Source organism: Sminthopsis crassicaudata, chromosome 3 (assembly GCF_048593235.1).
Source record: "Sminthopsis crassicaudata isolate SCR6 chromosome 3, ASM4859323v1, whole genome shotgun sequence".
Taxonomy (NCBI): domain Eukaryota; kingdom Metazoa; phylum Chordata; class Mammalia; order Dasyuromorphia; family Dasyuridae; genus Sminthopsis; species Sminthopsis crassicaudata.
In genome coordinates, this window is record NC_133619.1 from 26372433 (window position 1) to 26393423 (window position 20991).

The window sequence follows — 20991 nt, forward strand, 5'->3', positions numbered from 1 at the left end:
CAACAAAATAAAATCCTTACCCTACTTTCAAAGGGCTTGTATACTATTGGGGTAAAAAGCATAATATTTAAACATAAAAATATCCTCTATTTCCTCTACCTTCTCATCTCCTACTCACTTCTCAGCTTCCCTTGTCTCACTGTTGTCTGCATCATGGCTTGGAACTGCTCTAGGCTTTCTACTTTGGGGAAATGTTTGAATGAGGTAGGAACGAAGAGGGAGTACATCCTAGATAAAGAAAAGAAAGTTAAGAAGCAAAAATCCCCAAGCAGTTATTTTAATTGAATAAATTAGAAATGATTGATCCTGGTGTTTCTGGCTCTTAACCAAATACTGTTGGGAAAAAAAGAATATTATCAGATTGAACAGACTTAATTTTTTATATGTTTTTATTCAACTCTAATGTGATTCTGGCTCAGTTGGGTAGCACTTTTATTTGCTTGATTTCAAAGGATAAGAAGAGCTGAACAAGAATGTGTGGTGCAATGGTAAGATAGTTCCACCTGGAGTCAAAGGATATGGTACTTTCTATTCATCTGAATTTAGCATACATTTATTAAACATGTACTGTGTACTAGGCACTGGGGATTCAAAGATAAAAGAACCTCCACCCTGAAGGAGGTTACCTTCTGCTGCTTTTCTGTGAACTCAAGTAAATATATTCCTTATGTTCTCTCCGGCATCAGCTTATTTTATTTTATTTTTTAAGATAATGGTTCTGGGAGCTGGGAGAGTAAGAGTTGGACTCAATTACCTGAAGGTCCCTTCCTCCTAACTTTCAATCCTAAGAACTAGAAGCTGTTTCGGGGGTGGTGTTTGTGATTGACTTTTAGGAAAATGTGCTTGTGCCATATATGAGTGATTCAGGAAACACTCCAATGGATATAAATCATGCTACAAGTCAAAGAAAAATTCATCTAGTAAAGTAAAAATGTCCATTTTAAGGAACTGTTTTATATGATCTCAGGGTATATAAATTTCTGGAGAATAATGTTTGGTGCATAGTAGGCTCTTAGTAAATGCTTGTCAGGTGATTGGTTCTTTCATGTTAATTTTTGGATGCTTGGTGCCTAGAACTTAATAAATATTTATTGAATTAAGGCATTAGTTTTAATTAAAACCAAAAGTCAGAACAACAAGCATTTATTAATCACCTCCATAGACTCTAAGCATTGTGTTAAGCACTGGGAATACCAATAAAGGCAAAAAACAATTCTTGCTCTCAAGAAGCTCACATTAGAATTGAGTAAAAAAATGTAATCTGTTGTGTACAAACATGGTAAACATAGACTAATTTGGAGGTAATCATCAGAGAGACCCTTACTGATCTGCAAGTCCTCGTTTCATAGACAAGGAAAGTGACAAACAGAAAGATGAAGTCACATGCCCAAAGACAAGATGAGTGACTTTCAGTGCTTAAAATGTAGTTCTTAGACCTCCAAATCCTGAGTTCTCACTAAGCTATACATACCAGAGCCCTTCTCTATTAAGCAGTTCTGCTCTCTTTTCCTAGACACTAAGATGGTCCTTGTGTCCTGTATATAGTGGGCACTTAATAAATGCTCATTAAATCAAATACAATTGAAATCCAATGTGTCAGAGCATTTCCAAAGATGAATTCCTTATTAGATTTCCAACAATGCTCTAAGACTTTGGAACATAAAGAAAAGTTCAAATGTGTGTACTGAATTTGTCATCATTTCATTCTGTCCTTTTTTTAGTCTTTTGTAGAAGTCTTTTTTTCACCAGGGTTTCAAAGTATGGCCTTAAAAAATCAAAAATGTTTCCCTTTATTGTTATCATTACTGTTAATGCTGCCACTCCTCACCCCCCCTTCCTCAATATCACTTCTGTTAAGTAGTTTTTTGCAAATAAAAGGTTTTAATGGGTCTTGTTCTGTAAATAAGCATTCTCAAGGAAGTCTCAGCCCTTAAGGCCACATTTCTAACTATGGAAATGGCTTAATCAATTATTATAATAGTATTCTGAAAGTAAATTTGCTTTCCACTGTACTACTTTCCCTCACCAACACAATGTGTTCTCTTCCAAACACAGGATTCTTAACAAGGTTAAGTCCAATATCCATGTGACTTCTGCTACACACAGTAGCATCACACACCAGAACAATATGGGAACTGAAAGGGATTTAGGCTAAATACAGCCTTTCATTTCCAGAGGTTTTTTCCTACCTCACTTACTTGACAATCAAAGCCATGACTTCAGCCAAGACTGGGATTATTCTATATCCCTTCTTTGTAATCATGGGAACAAAAACTCTGGCTTTACTAGAAATTTGGGAAATCACCATCCAAGGTCATCTGAAGGAGATGACATTTCAAAGATAACAGAAGGAGATAGAGCTTTCCAAGATGACAAGAAAGAGCCAGTGCTGAAGCAAAGGGATAGCAAATGGCATGTTGTTTATGGTGAACACCAACCAGGTCCATTTGTCCAGAACATATCATGTATAAGAGGGTGTAATTTCTTATTACCATGGAGTTTCGAGTTAGATTCTGAAGTTTTGTATTCATCAAACAGAGGGTTTTTAATCTAGATTTTATTCATTCATTCATTCATTTGTTTGTTTTTTGCTGAAGCAATTGGGGTTAAGTTCCTTGTGGAAGAAGTGTTAAGTGTCTGAGACCAGATATGAATTCAGATTCTCTTGACTTCAGGGCTGATGCTCTATCCACTGTGCCACCTAGCTGCCCTCCATCTATATTTTAAAAGTATTAATTTATCAAGTAAAAGGGCATTTGGTGATATAATGACAATTTTTGTTGGTTTTGTTGTTGATATGGTCAATTATGCTCATAGCTTTCCTAAAATTGAACTAATTTGCTTTCCTGGTTTAAATCCCACCAGGTCAGAGTTTATGATCCTGTGATATATTTCTTTAATCTCCTTGCTAGGATTTTAGTTTTAAAAAGTTTTTTTTTTTTAATCAATGTCCATTAAGGAAATTGGTGTATAGTATTTTTGTCCCTTTTTGTTCTTCATTGTTTAAAAGTAACACAACCATATTGGGGTTGTAAAAGAAACTATAGTAGAATTAATTTATAAATCCATCTGGTCCTGGGGATTGTATCTTAGGGACCTCATTTATGTCTTATTCAATTACTTGTTTTTCTAATATGGAGTTATTTAAGTATTTTATTTCCTCTTCTGTTAATCTGGGCAGTTTATATTTTTGTAAATATTCATTTGTTTCACTTAGGTTGTCAGTTTTACTGGCTTATAATTAGGCAAAATAACTCCTAATAATTGTTTTAATTTCATCCTCATTGGTGGTACTTTCACCCTTTTCATTTTGGATACTAGTAATTTGACTTTCTTTTTTCTTTTTAAAAATCAAATCAATCAATGGTTTATCTGTTTTGTTGTTCTCGTTATTTTAATAAAACTAGCCTCTAACTTGGTTTATTAGTTCTATGATTTTTTAAAATTTTTCTTAATCTCTCCTTTGATTTTCAGGATTTCCATGTTTTTAGAATTTAATTGGGTATTTTAAATTTGTTCTTTTCATCCCACAAATTTTAAAATGTTGGTTCACTTTTGCCTTTCTTCTTAATGAAATAATTAGGTTTTATGATTCATTCCTGACCCAGTCATTCTTTAGTTTTAAAGTAGTTAGTTTTCAATTATTTTTTTAAATTTATACTTCCACAGCACCTTATTGCATGCAATTTTTATTGCATTATAACCTGAAAAGGGTGCCTTTAATGTTTCTGCATTTGTGAAGTTTTTATGCAGTTAGTTTTTGTGAACGTACTTTCTATAATTGAGAAAAAAAGGTATACTCCTTTCTATTCCCACCCCATTGTACCTGTAAAAGAGTGCTGATTGGAATTGGGACTCTGCTGACTTGACTGTGCTGGGGCTACACATCAGACTCCCACCTCTTTGTCACAGACCTTCTCCATTGACCTTCTGAGGCCTCTCTGGTATTCCTGGGCTGAGAGATCCAGAAGATTCCAGCACTGCTGCTGATTACAGGGTCCCACCTTGCTGAGGCTGAGGTCCGGGAGGGAACTGGGACCAGTGCCGGGCCAACACTGGGATTGTGTTCTGGGGTCCCACTTTGGTTCCACTGAGCTTTTCTACTGACCTTCTAGGCTTGGGGTTTCTGGGCTGAGAGGTCTGGAAGCTATCTATATACTGCTGCTGATTCAGATAGATTAAGTGATTTGCCAGGAAAATATTGCTACTAAGGGGTATAGGCAAGAATTAAACTTAAAATTAATTTCAATTGTATGTGTGTGTGTACCTACACATACACAAAAACACATACATGTGTAGATACACACATAATAACATAATTTAAGGAGGATAGCTAGAATTACATCTTGTATCTTCTTCATCATATTTTGGTGAGGCAATCAGGGTTAAGTGACTTGACTAGGATCACACAGCTAGGAAGTGTTAAGTGTCTGAGACCAGATTTGAACTCGGGTCCTCCTTACTGGTGCTCTATTCACCGTACCATCTTGTTGCCCCCATTGTATCACAAAGCCTTTCCTACCATCTTTTTTTAATGGATTATATTTAAAGGCACATTCAGTTTTCTGAGCAGATAGTTGAATAGATCTGATATCAGCATTCCTAGGTAATAAACTATTTTTCCTCTTTTGTCTATCCAATACAAAATAACTAATTTGAATGGATTTCTCTGAGTCACCTTGTTTTGACATCAAATAAACATCTCCTTTACCCTATTTCTAAGGTAACCAATTCATCTTTCCTTTACACTGCAGAATTCATAGAGTGTTTATTAGCAACATTATACACTATTAAATAAGAATGGCTGTGGAAATTTTAACTGATATTGATGAGAATGAGGGGGAAGGAATGAACCCAACATAATGACTGACAAGTGACAAAAATTCAGTCCATGTTCATTTGTGTATAGACTAGAGCAACCTGAGAAGTTTCAGCCAGTGGCACCATGAAAACTCATTCTTTTGATGGATAGTCCCCTATGAATCATACAATGATTTTACTTGATTTTACCTGACATCACCCTATGATTTCCTTCAGTGACAGGAAAATTGCATCCAGTCCTTGACAGTTGGTCACAAATGGACTGAACCAAACAAAATCAAATGGTGAACTAATCCCCAAGTAAATGCAATGAAATTGAAGTCCCAGAGGATAGCACACTTCTGTAGGCAATGGTCTTATTTAATAAAATTTCCCCCTGCTCTCATGGTGCGTGCTGGATTTACAAAGACAAATTTAATTCATTGGGTTTACATTTCCTCTTCCCTTAGTTTGGCCAGTAGACACATGTGGGTAAGGCCCATAACCAGGTATGTCAGTGCTGGGCAGAGAATAAACAATGTCACCCAGTCCTGTCCAGCTGCTATGAAAACAACCATGCTCTTGTCCAGGGTTTTTCTGGGCTATAATGTATTCATTAAGAAGATACAGAGAGTCCAGATTATTTCCAAGGAGGCTAATATCCAAATAATGGTACCTACTCATTTTTATCCCATTTCAGGGTAGAATATTTTTTTTACTACTATGTACCTTCTCTCTACAGCTCCATGTGTTTTTTTGTGTGATATTCTACTATTAGGAATATTGTACAATTTTTCACTATAAATAGGAAAGAGACAAACAGACAGCTAGAAAGAGAAAAGAGAGAGGATAAAAATTAAAAATAGAAAGAGAAGAGAGATGGAAGAATGAAAGGACATAGAAATAAAAAGAGAGAAGGTTAGAAAGGGAATAGAAAGAGAAGAAAGATGGAAAGAGTGAGGACACTGAGAAATAAACAGAGAGAAGGTCAGAAAAGAAATAGAAAGAGAAGAGAGAGATGGAAAGAGTGAAAGGACACAGAAATAAAGAGAGAGAAGGTCAGAAAGGGAAGGCAGTGAGAATAAGAAATGAGAGCAAAAGAGACAGAGAGAGATAAGGAGAGAGAAAGAGGAGAGAAAAGAGAAGAAAGGGAGAAAGGGAAAAACAGAAGAGAGAAAAAGTCAAGGAAGGAGAGAGGAAAGTAAGGTGGGGAAGACAAATTGTTATTATAAACTAATATGTTGCAACAAGCAGTAAATCTAAAATGATTCATAAAGTCAATTACAGACTCTGCTTAGGAACAATCAAATTAAACAAATTGTTATGCTGGATTGAAGATGGTGACTAGCGCAAGAGACGAGCTGCCAATTGGCTCAATGACACCTAATAAAATAAAGATGAGTCCCCTAGCTCCCAAAGACTTACATTCATGTGTTAGGCTATCAGGAGCATTGAAAGTTGTGATAGAGGAATGTGTGATTAAAAAAAAAAATCCCAAAAGGCATTTTAAAAGGTTCAGTCAGATACTTAATTTTTAAACTTTCAATTATTTATAATACTCTTTTGTATGCTTAAGAATAAAATAGTCTTGGCTCTGTTGCCTACATTCTTTCCCTTTCCATTTGGCAATGCCTGTTTTCCTTTCCTTCTGTAGATCATGCATTGAACTCCAACACTGGTCTGTGCAGATCATTTTTAAGTACCTCAACATAAATGCTAGTTTAATAGGGATTCTGCATGCCTTTAGGACCCTTCTTCCTACCGTCTCCCTCCATCCCCAACCAAAAAAAAAAAAAAAAAAAAGCCAACTCAGACACATACATATATTCAATCCATAGTTCTTAATTATCTTTGACATGTGCCCAACAGATAATTCAATTCAATAAGCATTTATTAAACACCTATTCTGTGCCAAACACTGCTCAGTGCTCTGTACATTGAAGAATTATAAAGTTCTAATGAACAAAAATGGATCAGCTCAACTTAATTGCCATTTTAAACATCCTTTTCCTAAATCACATTTATGAAGTATGAAAAAGATTCAAATGAATATCTTCTCCTAACCTAAAAAAAATGAAAGTCTCAGAAGCCAGACAATGAAACAGCAGAGAAGCGGAGATGTACTCCAATAGAATATAAACTTGCATTATGAGATATGGTGTTTTTGATGTCTTGCTTAATTTGCTTTTGTCACAAGGTCAGTTTCAATGTAGGTCAGTTAGTGGTGTAGTGCATACAGTGATGATCCTGGAACCAGAAAGACTCAAAGACTCATCTTCCTAAGTTCAAATCCTGGCTCAGACACTTGTGTGACCCTAGGAAAGTCATCTAACCCTGATCGCCTCAGTTTCCTCATCTTTTCAAAAAAGCAGAGAAGAAAATAGAAATCTCCCACCCCACAGTATCTTTACCAATAAAATCCCAAATGGGGTCACAAAGAGTTGTATATGACTGAAAAAATTGAACAACAATTTCATTGTAGCTGTAATGCTGGAAAACAAATGTGATATGAAAACAAAGTATATCAATAAAATTATTTTTGCCTATATGAGGATCTCCTGTAGATACTGTTGTTGTTGCAGGTCAACATGTATGATTTGGGTGTAGTATACTGTAGTGGAGCCAAGAAAACCTGAGTTCTAAACCTGCCTCAGACTCTTAGCTGTGTGACTCTGGTCAAGTCATTTAACTTCTCACTGCATCAACTTGATCATCTGTAAGATGAGGATAACATATGTACTACTTGTCTCATATGATTCCAATGATCATAGGATTATAGGTTTTGAAAGGGGATTTAAGGACCTTCTAATCCAAATCCCCTCATTTTACGGATGAGGACATTTAAGACCCAGAGAGGTTGATTGCTTTGATCAGGACTTAAGTAGTAGAGGTAAGATTCAAATTCAGATCCTTTGACCCTGAATCTAATCATCTTTCCTCTGAATGTCACCATAGATCACACAAAGCACTTTGCCAGTACTAGAACACCATCAAAATGCCAGTTACTATTATCAAGGATCTGTTCAGATATGGGTTCATTTTTTGTCAACAACAGCTATTGACTGTCATAATCTCCACAGATGAGATGCAAATTTCACCCATTCAGTTCTCATTGTGTTGATCAGAATTTCTTCTTTACAGCACAGTCCGATAAAATGCGTGACTAGTGGCACTGGGTTAAGTAACTAGAGTTAGAGTATGGAAGAGTGAGCTCATATTCAAACTCACACAATTAGTAGCTTTGTGACCCTAGGTAAGCCATAACCTCTTTTGCCTCTGTTTCCTCCACTGTAAAAATCAACTGGACAAAAAATGGCAAACCACTCTAGTATCTCTGCCAAGAAAACTATCCAATGAGATGTTATGAAGAATTGAACATGATGAAAATGACTAAACAATGACAACAACAACAAAAAAATATAAGATGGAACTTTAGGTTCTATTTAGCTATGGGATGCCATTTTTTCAGGAGAAAAACAACTTTGGATTTAAGGATTTTGTTTGCTTTTTTTATATTATTCTTTTCTTATAAAACTGAGGCTTGATTTAGGGAGTCGCTCCCTAAGAAGTCAAATTGGCCTCAGCCCAGTCAACATATGATTGGATGCTGCTGGAAAAGCACCTTGGCAGAATCTCTTATAATTACAGGACTGTGAAAAGAGGTTCAAGAAAATCTCCATAAAAAGGTGTAGCTGGCTCTGAAGCAAAGGTTCCTGCAGCCAAGAGCAACTGGGCTTTCATGTTCTCAACTCTGGAGCAGAGGATAGACATTTTCTCTTGGCAGAGCTCAGAGGAAGTAGAGGAGCTGGCAGGAAGAGATCTGCCACATGGCTCTAACTCAAAGGATGGACAGGTTTGGGTCCACTGTGGTGAGAGTAGAGGGCAAAGGCCCAGCTGCCTGATGGCTTAAGACCTTCCTGCTGTGGACATTCAGAGCAGGGAGAGGTTCTGAAGTAGCCACAGAGAATGGACATCGTTCATTTCCTAGGATACTCAGCCTTCATGGGGACTTTCTGCTTCTAGAGGTTGTGAGTCATGAAGTACTTCAGAAACTGTAAATAATTCAACTGATAATATTCCTGAGCAATCCCCCCACATGATACAGAAGGACTTGGAAAACACTTGTCATGGAATAACCAGCCAGTGCCAGGAAGAAGAGATCAGGAAATGAATGGAAAACCTGGCTTCTACCACTGCAACTCACAGTAAACAAAGTTTAGACAAGCAAAGTCTTATTAAATATAGAGATTCTCTCTCTCTTTCTCTCTCTCTCTCTCTCTCTCTCTCTCTCTCTCTCTCTCTCTCTCTCTCTCTCTCTCTCTCTCTCTCCCTCTCTCCCTCTCTCTCTCTCTCTCTCTCTCCCTCTCTCCCTCTCTCTCTCTCTCTCTCTCTCTCTCTCTCTCTCTCTCTCTCTCTCTCTCTCTCTCTCTCTCTCTCTCTCTCCCTCCCTCCCTCCCTCCCTCTCTCCCTCCTTCCCTCTCTTCTCTTCTCTTCTCTTCTCTTCTCTTCTCTTCTCTTCTCTTCTCTTCTCTTCTCTTCTCTTCTCTTCTCTTCTCATCTGTCTCTCTCCCCCTCCATTTTCCTTAGCCTCTCTTTCCCTTTTTCTCTTTTCTTCTCTTTTCCTTTCTGTGGCTTTTTATGTCTCCACTATCTTATGACCTACATGACTTTCGGCAAGTCATTTAAGTTTTCCAGATCTCAGTTTTCTCAATTGTACAACAAGATTGGAAGAAATAGCTAGTAAGGTCTCTTTTAGTTCTAAGTGTCCATTGGATATATCCAAGGATAAAAACTGCAGAGCAACACTGGAGTCCAGGCATTCTGACTTCAAATCCTGTTCCACCATGTGTCTCTACTGCCTTCGGATTCCAGCAGTGAGCTTTTAGAAAACAAAGTTCAACAAGTTAAAATATCTCCTACTTAAGGGCATCATCATAAAATCAAGTCTCTGCTAGATCAAAAGACAGAGAGATACTTGGTATTACTATTCTCTCCAACCTACCTAACTCTACCAATCAGATCAAAGTCCAAGATGTTTCTTAAGCACCATCTGTGGAAAGGACACTGCTCTTGGCAATGGAGATAAGATACAAATAAGCAAACAAACAAGCAAACAAACAGATAGATAGATAGATAGATAGATAGATAAACAAACAAACAAACAAATAAATAAATAAATGGGAAAAGAGTATCTATTCACAAAGAACTTCTATTTCATTTGATAGAGACATTGGGATACAAACCAAGGGTTTCAGGAAAATGTTTAACAGCTGGCTCTTTGGAAGGGTGGAATGTAGACATGATATACTTTTAAGTTTGATGTTTATTAATACTTTCTCCATTACTTTCTTACCTACATAATCAACAGAACAATTCATCAAGATGCTGATTTCTGAGATGTAAAAATTAAATAATCATCTCTCCTGAGCCTTTTTAAGCTGGTTCTTACACACACACCTGACACAACAGTCAAACTGAAAAGTTTATATATCATACATAAGCGAGGAAGAGGTGTGTACTGACAATGAAAAGTCTGGAAAAACTTCCTGTAAGATATTTGAGGTGCACCTTGTAATATGAGGGGCGAGTGGATTCCAAACCTGAGGGATGGTCTTTCCAAAGGCCCATAATAGGGGAAGTGGAGGGCTAAAGATCGACTCAATTATGTTGGCTTAATGACAGGCTAATATGACATAATCTAAACCCAGATTCTTCTTCCAGGGTTTGAGGTACAGTGAGGGGCAGGATCCTCATGGGATTTTAATGGAAAACAATGGGACATCCTCTGCCAGAGAGAAAAGATTAATTTCCACTAGGGAGTGGTAATAATAGTGAAGACAAGAGGGAAAGCCAAGGAATGACCCAAATGCAGCTTAAGAAAATGAGGGAGGGAAGACCAAAACTTCACTCCAAGAGCAGCCAAATCCAATCATTACATGCTGGGTGTGGACTTCCTTGTTAAAATCTGAGGACATGTGGACAAGGGGATGCATCATAAGCCTTTCCAAGAGTCAACTTTCACACATTCCCAAAGTTATAGAGGAAATCAGGCTTGTGAATTTAAAAAAATGTTCCTTGGGGGTTGGAGAGTGGCAAAGGAAGCCATGATTACCATAGATACAGATAAATACAACTAAGAAGTTAGCAGCTATTCACAAGGCAGCTGGGTGTGCTAAAAAGGGCATTGGGCTCGAAAACAGAAACTTGAATGTGAATCCTGGCTCACTTACGTATTAGCTGAGAGATGATGGCTAAATCACAGATCCTCTCAGGGTCTAAATGAGAATTGAACCAGATGACTGCTGAAGGCTCTGCTCATCCCTAAACTGTGATCCTAAGACACCAAATCACTCAGCCTCAGTTTGCTCATGTGGAAAAAAAAAAAAAATTATGATTATACTGGTCAGAACTACTTGACAGGATGGGTGAGAAAAAGCATTGAACGTCATAAAACATCAATTTGAGATAAATTGACGATGATAATAACATGTTATTTTAATAAACTGTTTTGTGACCGATAGTACTCATAATACTGGCTACCATTTATATACTACTTACTATAGACCAGGCACTACACTACATATCCCACACTCACAAATCTGAGAGATAGGTATCATTATCCCTACTTTACAAATGAGGTAGACAGAGATTAAATAATTTGCCCAAAGACAGTCAGCTAGTATCTGAGGCCAAATCTGAACTGAGATTTCCTGGCTCCGAGTCTAGTGCTCTATGTACACTGCTCCATATGGCCGCTTTTCAAAGAGGAGGTTAGCTTTAGAGAGTTTAGGGTCTTAATTGCAAAATCTCATTACATTTGTGGCTTTAAAAGTTTATTTTCTTTACATATGAATACACGTGTGCATGTTCATCTACATGTGTATGGAAAAAAATGTTATGTGCTATCATAGTTCCAAGAGAACTTACAATGGACCCTACTACTCTTCTGAGAGCGTGGTGGATTATGGATTTAAAATGTGACGCACTGAGTTATGAATGATGTGTCAGGTTGTATTTGTTTAACTTGTGTTTTTTCTGTAAAAAGGAGGAATACACATATATAATATGTATATATGTATATGTTATACATATATGTTATATATGTGTATATACACACAAACATATATATGGAAGCATTAGGAAATGACTGATACTTCTTAATAACTTAATTAAGAATCATTAATAATATATTCTAGTAAAAGTAAATGCTTCATATTAAAATATGTTATTTTAAATATAAATTTTAAATTTATATTTTAAAAAATAAAGTTATATTGGAAAATTTTATCATCTTGCTTCAGAACCAAATTAGACAGAGATGTCATTTGTATAGTTTAAAGGATTGTGAATTAAAGGGAGTTGGATTTGATATCTTCTAACTTCCCTTTTAGATCTAAATCTCTAATCCTATGATTCTATAACCTTTGCAAATGGTCTGTGAAAGTGTAAATATAATCACACTAGAAAAGAATCATGAGTCCAATGGAACTTTATCTTTTTTAATGTTATGTTAGATATAGAGAGATTTGCAGATAGCATCAATTAAAAAGTTATTAACAGAAGATATCAGCAATTATAGATAATGCCTCCATCCTTTAGATTTGAAATTATACTTTGCTTGAACAGGTCAGCATTAACTTTCAGTTTATCACTAAGCAGTTGTTTAAAAAAATGTTGTACAGCTATTTTTGATCACAAACAAATGGGAGCATCATGTGTGTCCTGTTGGTGGAATGGATCTTGACCTGTACGCAGAGATGTTTGCCACTATTGGTTATTGCATTTCTATTTGGAGCAATTCTAACTATACTCTGAACAGATTGCTTTGGGGTCAAATATTGTATCTCCTGTTTATGAGCTGTGTAACCTTAGAAAAATCCCCCTTCATCTTTTGGGAATTTCATTTCTTTATCCATAAAGTTAAGGCATTGAATTAGGATAGAATGCTTGGCTGTCCTGTCTATGTTGTAGCTAAATTGGTCTATTTAATTCCTTTAGGACATTCCATCTCCTATCCCCATGACTTTGAACTTGGAATGCTCCCCATCCACATCTCTGTCTCTTCATATCTCAAGTTCACTTAAAAACTTAGCTCAGTTACTACACAAGGACTTTCCTTATTTTGTAATCCCACCCCATCCCAAATCACCAAGTATTTTCTGTATATATATTCTATATTTACTTAGTTGTACCCATATCTCCCACCTCACCCCACCCCTAGGTAAAATATGTTATTGATGATAGGGACTGAATTTTGTCTTTATATCCCAGCACTTAGAACATTGCCTGGCAGTCAACAAATATTAGCAAATACTTATTTAATTAAGGAGAAAAAGGAGGAGGAGGAAGAGGAGGAGGAGGAGGAGGAGGAGGAGGAGGAGGAGGAGCAAGGAGAGAATGAACATGAACAAGGAGAGGAGGAGAAAGAGAACAAGGAGAAAGAGGAAAAGGGGGAGGAGCAGAAAAAGAGTGAAGAGGAAGAGGAAGAGGAAAAGGAAGAGAAAGAAGAGGAAGAGGAGGAGGAGGAGGAAGAGATGGAGGAGGAAGGGAAGAAGTCACTGTCTTTGCAACTAAATCATAAGAGAAGATACCACTGCACAAGAAAAAGAATATCAATACAGATTGGGATCCAGTGAAGCATTTTCAAATTATAGGAAAAGAATGTTAATTAGAGAAGTGGGGACCTTTTAAAACATCCACCATTTTAAAACTTAATATGGAAAAGAAAGAATTGGTAAGCTATTGAAAAGAACTAGAGGAAGCTATACACCAAGGGTAATCTATAAGAGAGTACTGATATCATATAGAAGTAGGAAATGGGAAGCAGGTTGGGAAGTGATTTGGTTGTTAATTTTTATGGCACAAAATAATCCAATAGTTGTAGGTGAAAAAATTGTCTTTCAGGTACAGAATTGTGCCTAGTAAGTTTTCTTTCTCTATAATTGTCAGGAGTTGAAGGGGAGACAGTAGTAGGGAGCAAAAAGAAAGGAATTAGGATTGCATTTGAGAAGAGGAAAAGAGAGGAGAGAGGAAGGGAAAGGAGGGAAAGGAAAAAGAGAAGGAGAAGAAGAGAGAATGGAACACTTTACATCATACATAATGCTCACATTTGTTTGTGACCAAAAGTAGCTGCACAACATTTTTTTAAACAACTGCTTAGTGATAAACTGAGGGGTTAATGCTGACCTGTTCAAGCTAATTTCAGCTCTAAAGGATGGAGACATTATCTATAATTGCCCATATCCTATGTTAATAACTTTTTAATTGATGCTATCTGTGAATCTCTGTATATCTAACATAATATTAAAAACATTAGAGATCTGGAATATTAATTCTTTTTCAGCCAAGCCTTTGTTTCTCCCTTTAAATAATATTTCTACAATACATTGAACTTTGTACTCACAAGAGAGAAGTCAGTTGCCAAATATTAGAAAGGTATCTGTTGGTACAGTGGGATAGAATGCCAAATCTGAAGTTCAGGAAGATTCATCTTCATGAGTTCCAATCTGGAACTTACTGTATGACCCTGGAACAAGTCATCTATCCTAGTTTGCCTCAGTTTCCTCATCAATAAAATGAGCAGGAGAAAGAATAGCAAATGTCTCCAGTATCTCTGCCAAGAAAAAAACAAAAAAAAAGGGATCTTCCATCATAAGATTAATTGAAAAATAGCTGAGCAGCACAAACAAAAAACATGGAGACATTTTTCCAGATTTTCAGGATGGGATCATTTGAGATGGCAAAAGTGAAGTAAAAAACATTTCTGAATTGTTCTTGGACCCTGGAAGCTACAGATTATTGCCATAATGATGATCTATAGCCAGAGTAGAAGGCAGAGAGTTGGGGAGAATATGTATGCAGTGCCTTCAGCAAAAAAGTGATGTTTTTACTCAAATCTTGAAGGATAGGTAATAGTTGAACAGATAGAACCTAAAGACAATTTTCCAGCTGAGAATATGACATGAACAAAAGGAGATAAAATTCGATGCACATTTGGATAATGTTCATCCATCTGATCAGTCTGGAACATAGGGCTATATAAAGGGGAGTCATTAGTGATAAGGGCAGAGAAGTAGGGTGTGGCAGTGATAAATGGCTGATGTTCTCCCTAATGATGTCTGATCATTTGATACATGGCTTTTGTCCAATGGAAGGTCATGACTCATCCCTATATTAGGCCAGGAATGGAACTCTCAAAATACATTGGGATAGGGAAAAGGTGGAGCCACAGATACAGAGGGGCTAGCAATAACATCGATTAAAACTGCCGGGATGGGATCTCTCCACTTGATGATTCCCTTGTTTGTATGGAGTCAGCATCATGATAGAAACTGTACTAGAATTTAAAAAAGTAAATTGAGGAAAAGTGTGAGAAAAAAGTGCAGGTAGACAGATGAGAAGAAGGAATTAGAGTGTTGGGGGTATATGGCAAATGCCCTCATTGGATTTGCTTCATTGAATGAACACAAAAATAAGCATCACAGGTGGGGTTTCTGACCAAACATCCTCATTCTCTCTGATTCCTATTGAAATAATGGGAAGAAATCTAGAAGCACAGTCGAAGAAAGCTGGGTTTTGCCACCAAGAAACCAACTTGAAACAATAACTTCACTTCTCCTTTAGACATCATCCTTGGAGAATGGAGATCAACACATTGCCCAACTATACCCTCAGGTGTGCGAAATCTAAATTGGATAACTGTGGGCCTGGTGCACATGGCCCCAGATTAGACTAATTGACTTGTCTTTCTGCTGCACTGACCATAAGGAAGATAGCAGAAGTGACCAGAAGCATCATTCTGGCCCTAATTCTTACACTGATGCTTTTAACAGTATTTTAGTTTTGTAAAATTATTTTCCTACATTATTCTATCTGATTTATAAGCAAATTACTCCAACCCATTGCATCCAATTCTTCTCCAGACAGAACAACTTCCTTCTTTGCTGATGCCAAATAGACTGATCCTCCAGGATGTACACATATTTATGCAATATGCCCATTATGAGGATGAATACCTAACACAGAAAAGGGAAATTTCCACATTCATCTAGTCCTGTATGATCATCTTAGCTATGATAGAGCCCAGATTTCCTACCTTACTGAGAAATAGAGGGAGAATCAAAGGGCCAGAAGCAGAAGCATCTTAAAGTTCTTAAAAAGTCAATTTTACTTCTTCCAATTCAGGGGGACATTCTCTACATGGGTAGCCAGCCCAGTCCCCACTCTCCCTCTGCCTTTTATTTTTACATTTGATCTACATTGATTTCTCTAGTCTTGCAATATGTTTCACTGCCTATGATTGCCCTCAGCGGCTATATTTCTTACTGTAGGGCATCCTTTCACTTCAGAGAATTCCCCAGTCGTTAGTTGTAATTTCTTTCTACATGGCATCCTGCCACCAAGATATTCCCTGGTTGTTAACCATGATTAGCTTATATTGTTATCACTTACAAGCTGTGTGACCTTGGCTAAGACTCTTGATCTCTCTGAATCTCATTTTCCTCACCCCCCAAAAGTAGTACCTACCCTATCTACTGCATTCATCATGCATGTGATTATCACACACAGTTCAGAATCCAGTTTCCAATCTATGGGGATCTACAGATGTAATATTTTTATCAGCTGTAAATAACATGAGGAGGCAAAAATATTAGTTCTTAGAGTAATCAATCGATAGCATTGAAGAACATCCCTTGACGCTTTAAATAACCAGTTTAAATAACCAGTCATGACATTATTTAATTAGAGTCCATGGAAAGAAACACCTAAATTGCACAAGTACAGAAACAAACAGTTGCAAGAATACAAAGTGTAATGAGTCAAGAAAGACTGGATTATCCCAACCAAGTTTTAAGGGTCATTGTAACAACAGCTGCTAGGTCCCTTGAACCATTACAGGAAGCACTGAAATAATGCTCAGGCAACTGTTTTGCTAGATCTAGGTTTTAATGAGAGATCTTTCTTGCCTGACTTCCATCGTTGTTGTTGTTGTTTTAAACAAAATTGTTTTTTCATTAAATTTAGGATTAGGGCTCTAAGCTAAGCCTGATAGGAACATAAAGTGTAAATGAGTAACATCAGGCATCTTCTGCCTTTTGACTCCTATACTCCTATGCTTCAAGGATTTGAGGTTTCATTGGGACCAGTGTCTCTTCCACTGGAACAAATCCCTTGGTTGTCCAATTTAGGGACTTGCTGTGATTACCTTGCAACTAAAATGTCCATGAGCCTATTTCTATTGTCTTTGTTGGACAGCAAACACATAGTCCAATGCTGCTTGTATACCCAAGGGAATTCCAACATGGTAGACCATATTACTATTTTAGTTTCAAGAACCCAAAGTAGATACCAAGCATAGTGTGCAAGGAGGACTTTAATGGGGGGTATAGAATTGCCTTCAATTTAATTTTACAACAAAAACATGTCCTATGCTCGAGGAACTCACATTTTACTGGGAGAAATTAATACACACAGAGACAAATCAGTATATAGTAATGTTCGAGAGAACAAGAAAGGTCTTGTATAGAAAGCAGTACCCAAGCTGTGCTCTGGAGGAAACTAGGGGTTCTAACTAGGGAGAAAGGGAGGAGGGAGAAGATTTGAAGGATGGAATAGAATAGCCTGCTGCTTACATCTTATAGAAAAAAATCTAAGATGTTTCAAGAATAGACACTGCTTTGTTTTTTATCTTTGCAATCCCAGCATCTGTCATAGAACTGGGCACACAGTAGGTACTTAATTAAAACTCACAGTAGTGACTTGAATTTTTGAGACAGCTGCCTGACCCAAAAAAAATTAGATTTCAGTAGGAATAACTTGAGCGGGACCAAAAAAATACCATCACTTTGAGCCATCAGTTTGAATGTTTAAGTAACTGAGTGCCCAAGAACATGAAATGAAACATTGGCTGGCTTCCAGAAACAGTGTAACATGTGGTTTTGTTCTTTTTTCAACAGGGTGCCCAGGCAGTACTTATGGTCCTTTCTGCCAAAAGATGTGTAAATGCATGAATGGAGGCCATTGTGACCCCCTGCTTGGCACCTGCAACTGCTCCCCTGGCTTCATTGGCAAAGACTGTGGACAGGGTAAGTCACTGGAAATGGTACCAGAGGAGTTAACTGCATCTTGCCAGGACAGCTTACTCCTTTAGCCAAGGCCAGTACTGAATGAGAGTCTTTAGGAGTTTCAGTTAGCAGAAAAAAACAATGGCCCAGCTATTGTATTTGATAATTTACTGCAGTGCAAACAAACACACACTGACCCAAATCTCAGGGTGAGTATTCCTTTTGTCAGAACTTGATTTAAAGCTGGAGTCTGTGGAAACCAGCCAAATAGAGAGTTCTGGGCCCAACACCTCCCACTCCCACAGAGCTGGGTCAGACACAGGATTGGAAACTGGATTGGCCCAGATCCCACCCAACTGGGGTTGCCTGGGTTCAAAATTTCAAACTCATTTTCAATATCTTAAAGTTCCACTTCCCCCAAAACAATTTCCCAGCTCAAAGGAAAGCTGTTCCAAAAGACTCAGAGACTTCAACTTGAGATGACTAAACAACCATTGACTTAAGTGTGAGTGGTTAGGGGCAAACAGATCCAATTTCCCTAAAAATATGCGTGGGTTTTGAATGGACAAGGAAAATTATGCCTTACTAGATCGAAGGAGATCTAGTTGCAAAGCTGGCAAATTCTAATCCCCAGCACATCTCTCTGCTTACAAAGCCATCACACAAGTTAAAAGCCTCATTTCTTCTCACCTCTCCTGATTGCTCTCTCTAACTCAATCTTCTCCCCTCTTCAATCCATCATTCACAAAACCACTAAGATGATATTCCTAGAGCTCAGAAGAATCATGTCATTCTCCGGTCAACACACTAGAACAGCTCTCTCTGGCCCTGAACATAAAATTTCAACACCTCTAGGGTTCAAAGCTCTTCATGATCTGGTTGTCCTCTGTGTTAATTGTGTTATTATACTTCATTCCTTCTCACATACACTTTATTCCATAAAAATTAGAGCACTATCAATACTCAAGGAGCAGTGGAGAGAATACTGGCCTGGAGTCAAAAAAACTTGAATTCAAATCTGGCCTCACACTAGTTGAGGCATCCTAGACAAGGCACTTAACTCTACCTCAGTTCCCTCATCTGTAAAATTAGCTGTAGAAGGCAATGGCCAACCATTACAGCATTTTTGCCAAAAAAAACCTCAAATGGAGTCACAAAGAATCAGACATGACTGAAAAGTAATCCAACAACAAGGCTGGACACATCCCCACATACCCAGTGCTTCAAATAGTCTCCGCATCTCTTCTTCTTGTAACTTCAACATCCCTTCTATATTCCACTCACGTGACACCTTCTCTCATTGTTTTTTTTTTCCTGATGCTCCAAGCTGAAGGAGTTCTCCCTCACATAGAACAATAAATTCCCTTTTTTTCAGAGAAATAGGCTGGTATGATGGAGAGAGAGCTGACCTCAGAACCAGGAAGGCAGTTTCAGAGTTTGGGATCCTCCACAACACACCTAACCTTTCAGAGCTTTAGCCAGTGGAATCCAATTCAAATTTCTTTAGAAATGTTCTTTAGAACACATTTTAGTTCTTTAGAACCCGTAAACTATGCATATTGATGTAGAAAACCACATATTAACATTATCCTGTTCTATTGTATTTGTATTTATTTTGTTTCCACATTTAATCTGGTTTGGCCAGCATTTGTATGTGCTGCTCTACTCCAGACAACTCATTCAGTTACAAATTGCCAAGAAGATGCCATCTGACTTGGCTTGGAAAGCTTCTTCAACTAAGAGTTCTTAAATTAACAAAGTCACAGACTTTATCCCATATTTCATATTTAATTTCTCTGGGTATACATTGTTTCCCTTCAGATAGACTACCAGCTCATTGCAGCAAAGAAATGATACCTTTTTGCCTTCATGTTCCCCACATCTGCCACATAGGAAGCACTAAATAAATGCAAGCTGAATTAATTGAACAGACATTCATTTTCAATTCAACAAATATTCATTTTTGAGCCTCTAATATGCATTGAGCACTATATATAGACTCTATTCAGATACTGTCTTGTCTCCATTTTAAGAAACACATGGGAAGAAAAATATATTTACCATCCTACTGGGATGCAATTAGAATATAAGCTGCCTGGGGGCAAGCACTTTGTATCCTGGCACTATTGCAGCATCTTATACTTAATAAGAACAATAATAATAATAATGATGATGATGATAAAACCATAAATGTTGGATTTATTTAATTTGATGGAATGGATTGGAAAGTAATCAACACATTTTTTTCTGAGTTACCCACAATGCATTTGGGGATGATGTCTGAACCACTGACCTATCCTACTTTATAGGAAATTAGTAGAAGTTAAACCAAAGAAGTTGAATTCTGGCTCCTCTCTTCTATCAACCAGCTATGAGATCTTGTCTAAGATTTTATCCAGCAAAGATCATTGCTAAGGTCACTCTTGGGCTAATATATGCTGATATTGTATTTACAATCAAGCAAGCAGTCATTTACCAAGCACCATGCTTGGCAACAGTCTTGTTGGGAATAAGAAAATATACAACATTAAAGAATATTAAAGAAAATATTATCGACCAATTTGCAAGTAAGAGTCAGTAAAAATAATTTTGAACCCATATCTACTACACACATATTATTTGCTCCTCAGTATCATCAATGAAGGCCTGCTTAAAATAAAGTCCTGCCCTGGTATTTGTATGGACAAGCTGAATTTCTAAGGAAACCATTTTGTGGTCAAGATTGAAAACTGGGAAGTCCTCCAAAGGTCGTCTAATTCAGTCCTCTCACTGTGGAGATGAAGAATATGAGATCCTTGAAGATTAAATGAACATCTCAAGGTCACATAGAAAATGAGTGGTCAAGCTAGGATCTTACCTTTAAATTTGATTCCCAATCTAGTATTTTCTGCAAAAAAAAAAGAATAAGTACATTAAAAAAAAGGTGAGCTTCAATCTAAATTGGGACCATTTGAGGTCCGTGATTTACAAGAGAGATTTCTAGTCAAAGTGTTTTGACACTACGTGTTTGCTTGGAAATTCCTAACGTCAACTCAAATTGTGATGAAAAAATAAGCAAAGCTTTGAACAATTTCTTTTCCTTTTGAAAGCAACTTTTTTTAGACTCCAAGCTGAACTGAAGGCAACT

The 20991-nt window shown here is 37.2% G+C and overlaps 1 protein-coding gene across 1 annotated transcript in view; it reads left to right on the plus strand.

The window, feature by feature from the left end:
• Positions 1-20991, plus strand: part of LOC141561848 (uncharacterized) — a 327004-nt gene that overhangs the window by 272732 nt on the left and 33281 nt on the right. Inside the window, exon 16 of the mRNA XM_074301949.1 lies at positions 17757-17885. Coding sequence (XP_074158050.1) covers positions 17757-17885 — 129 coding nt within the window. The remainder of the gene's footprint in view (positions 1-17756; positions 17886-20991) is intronic.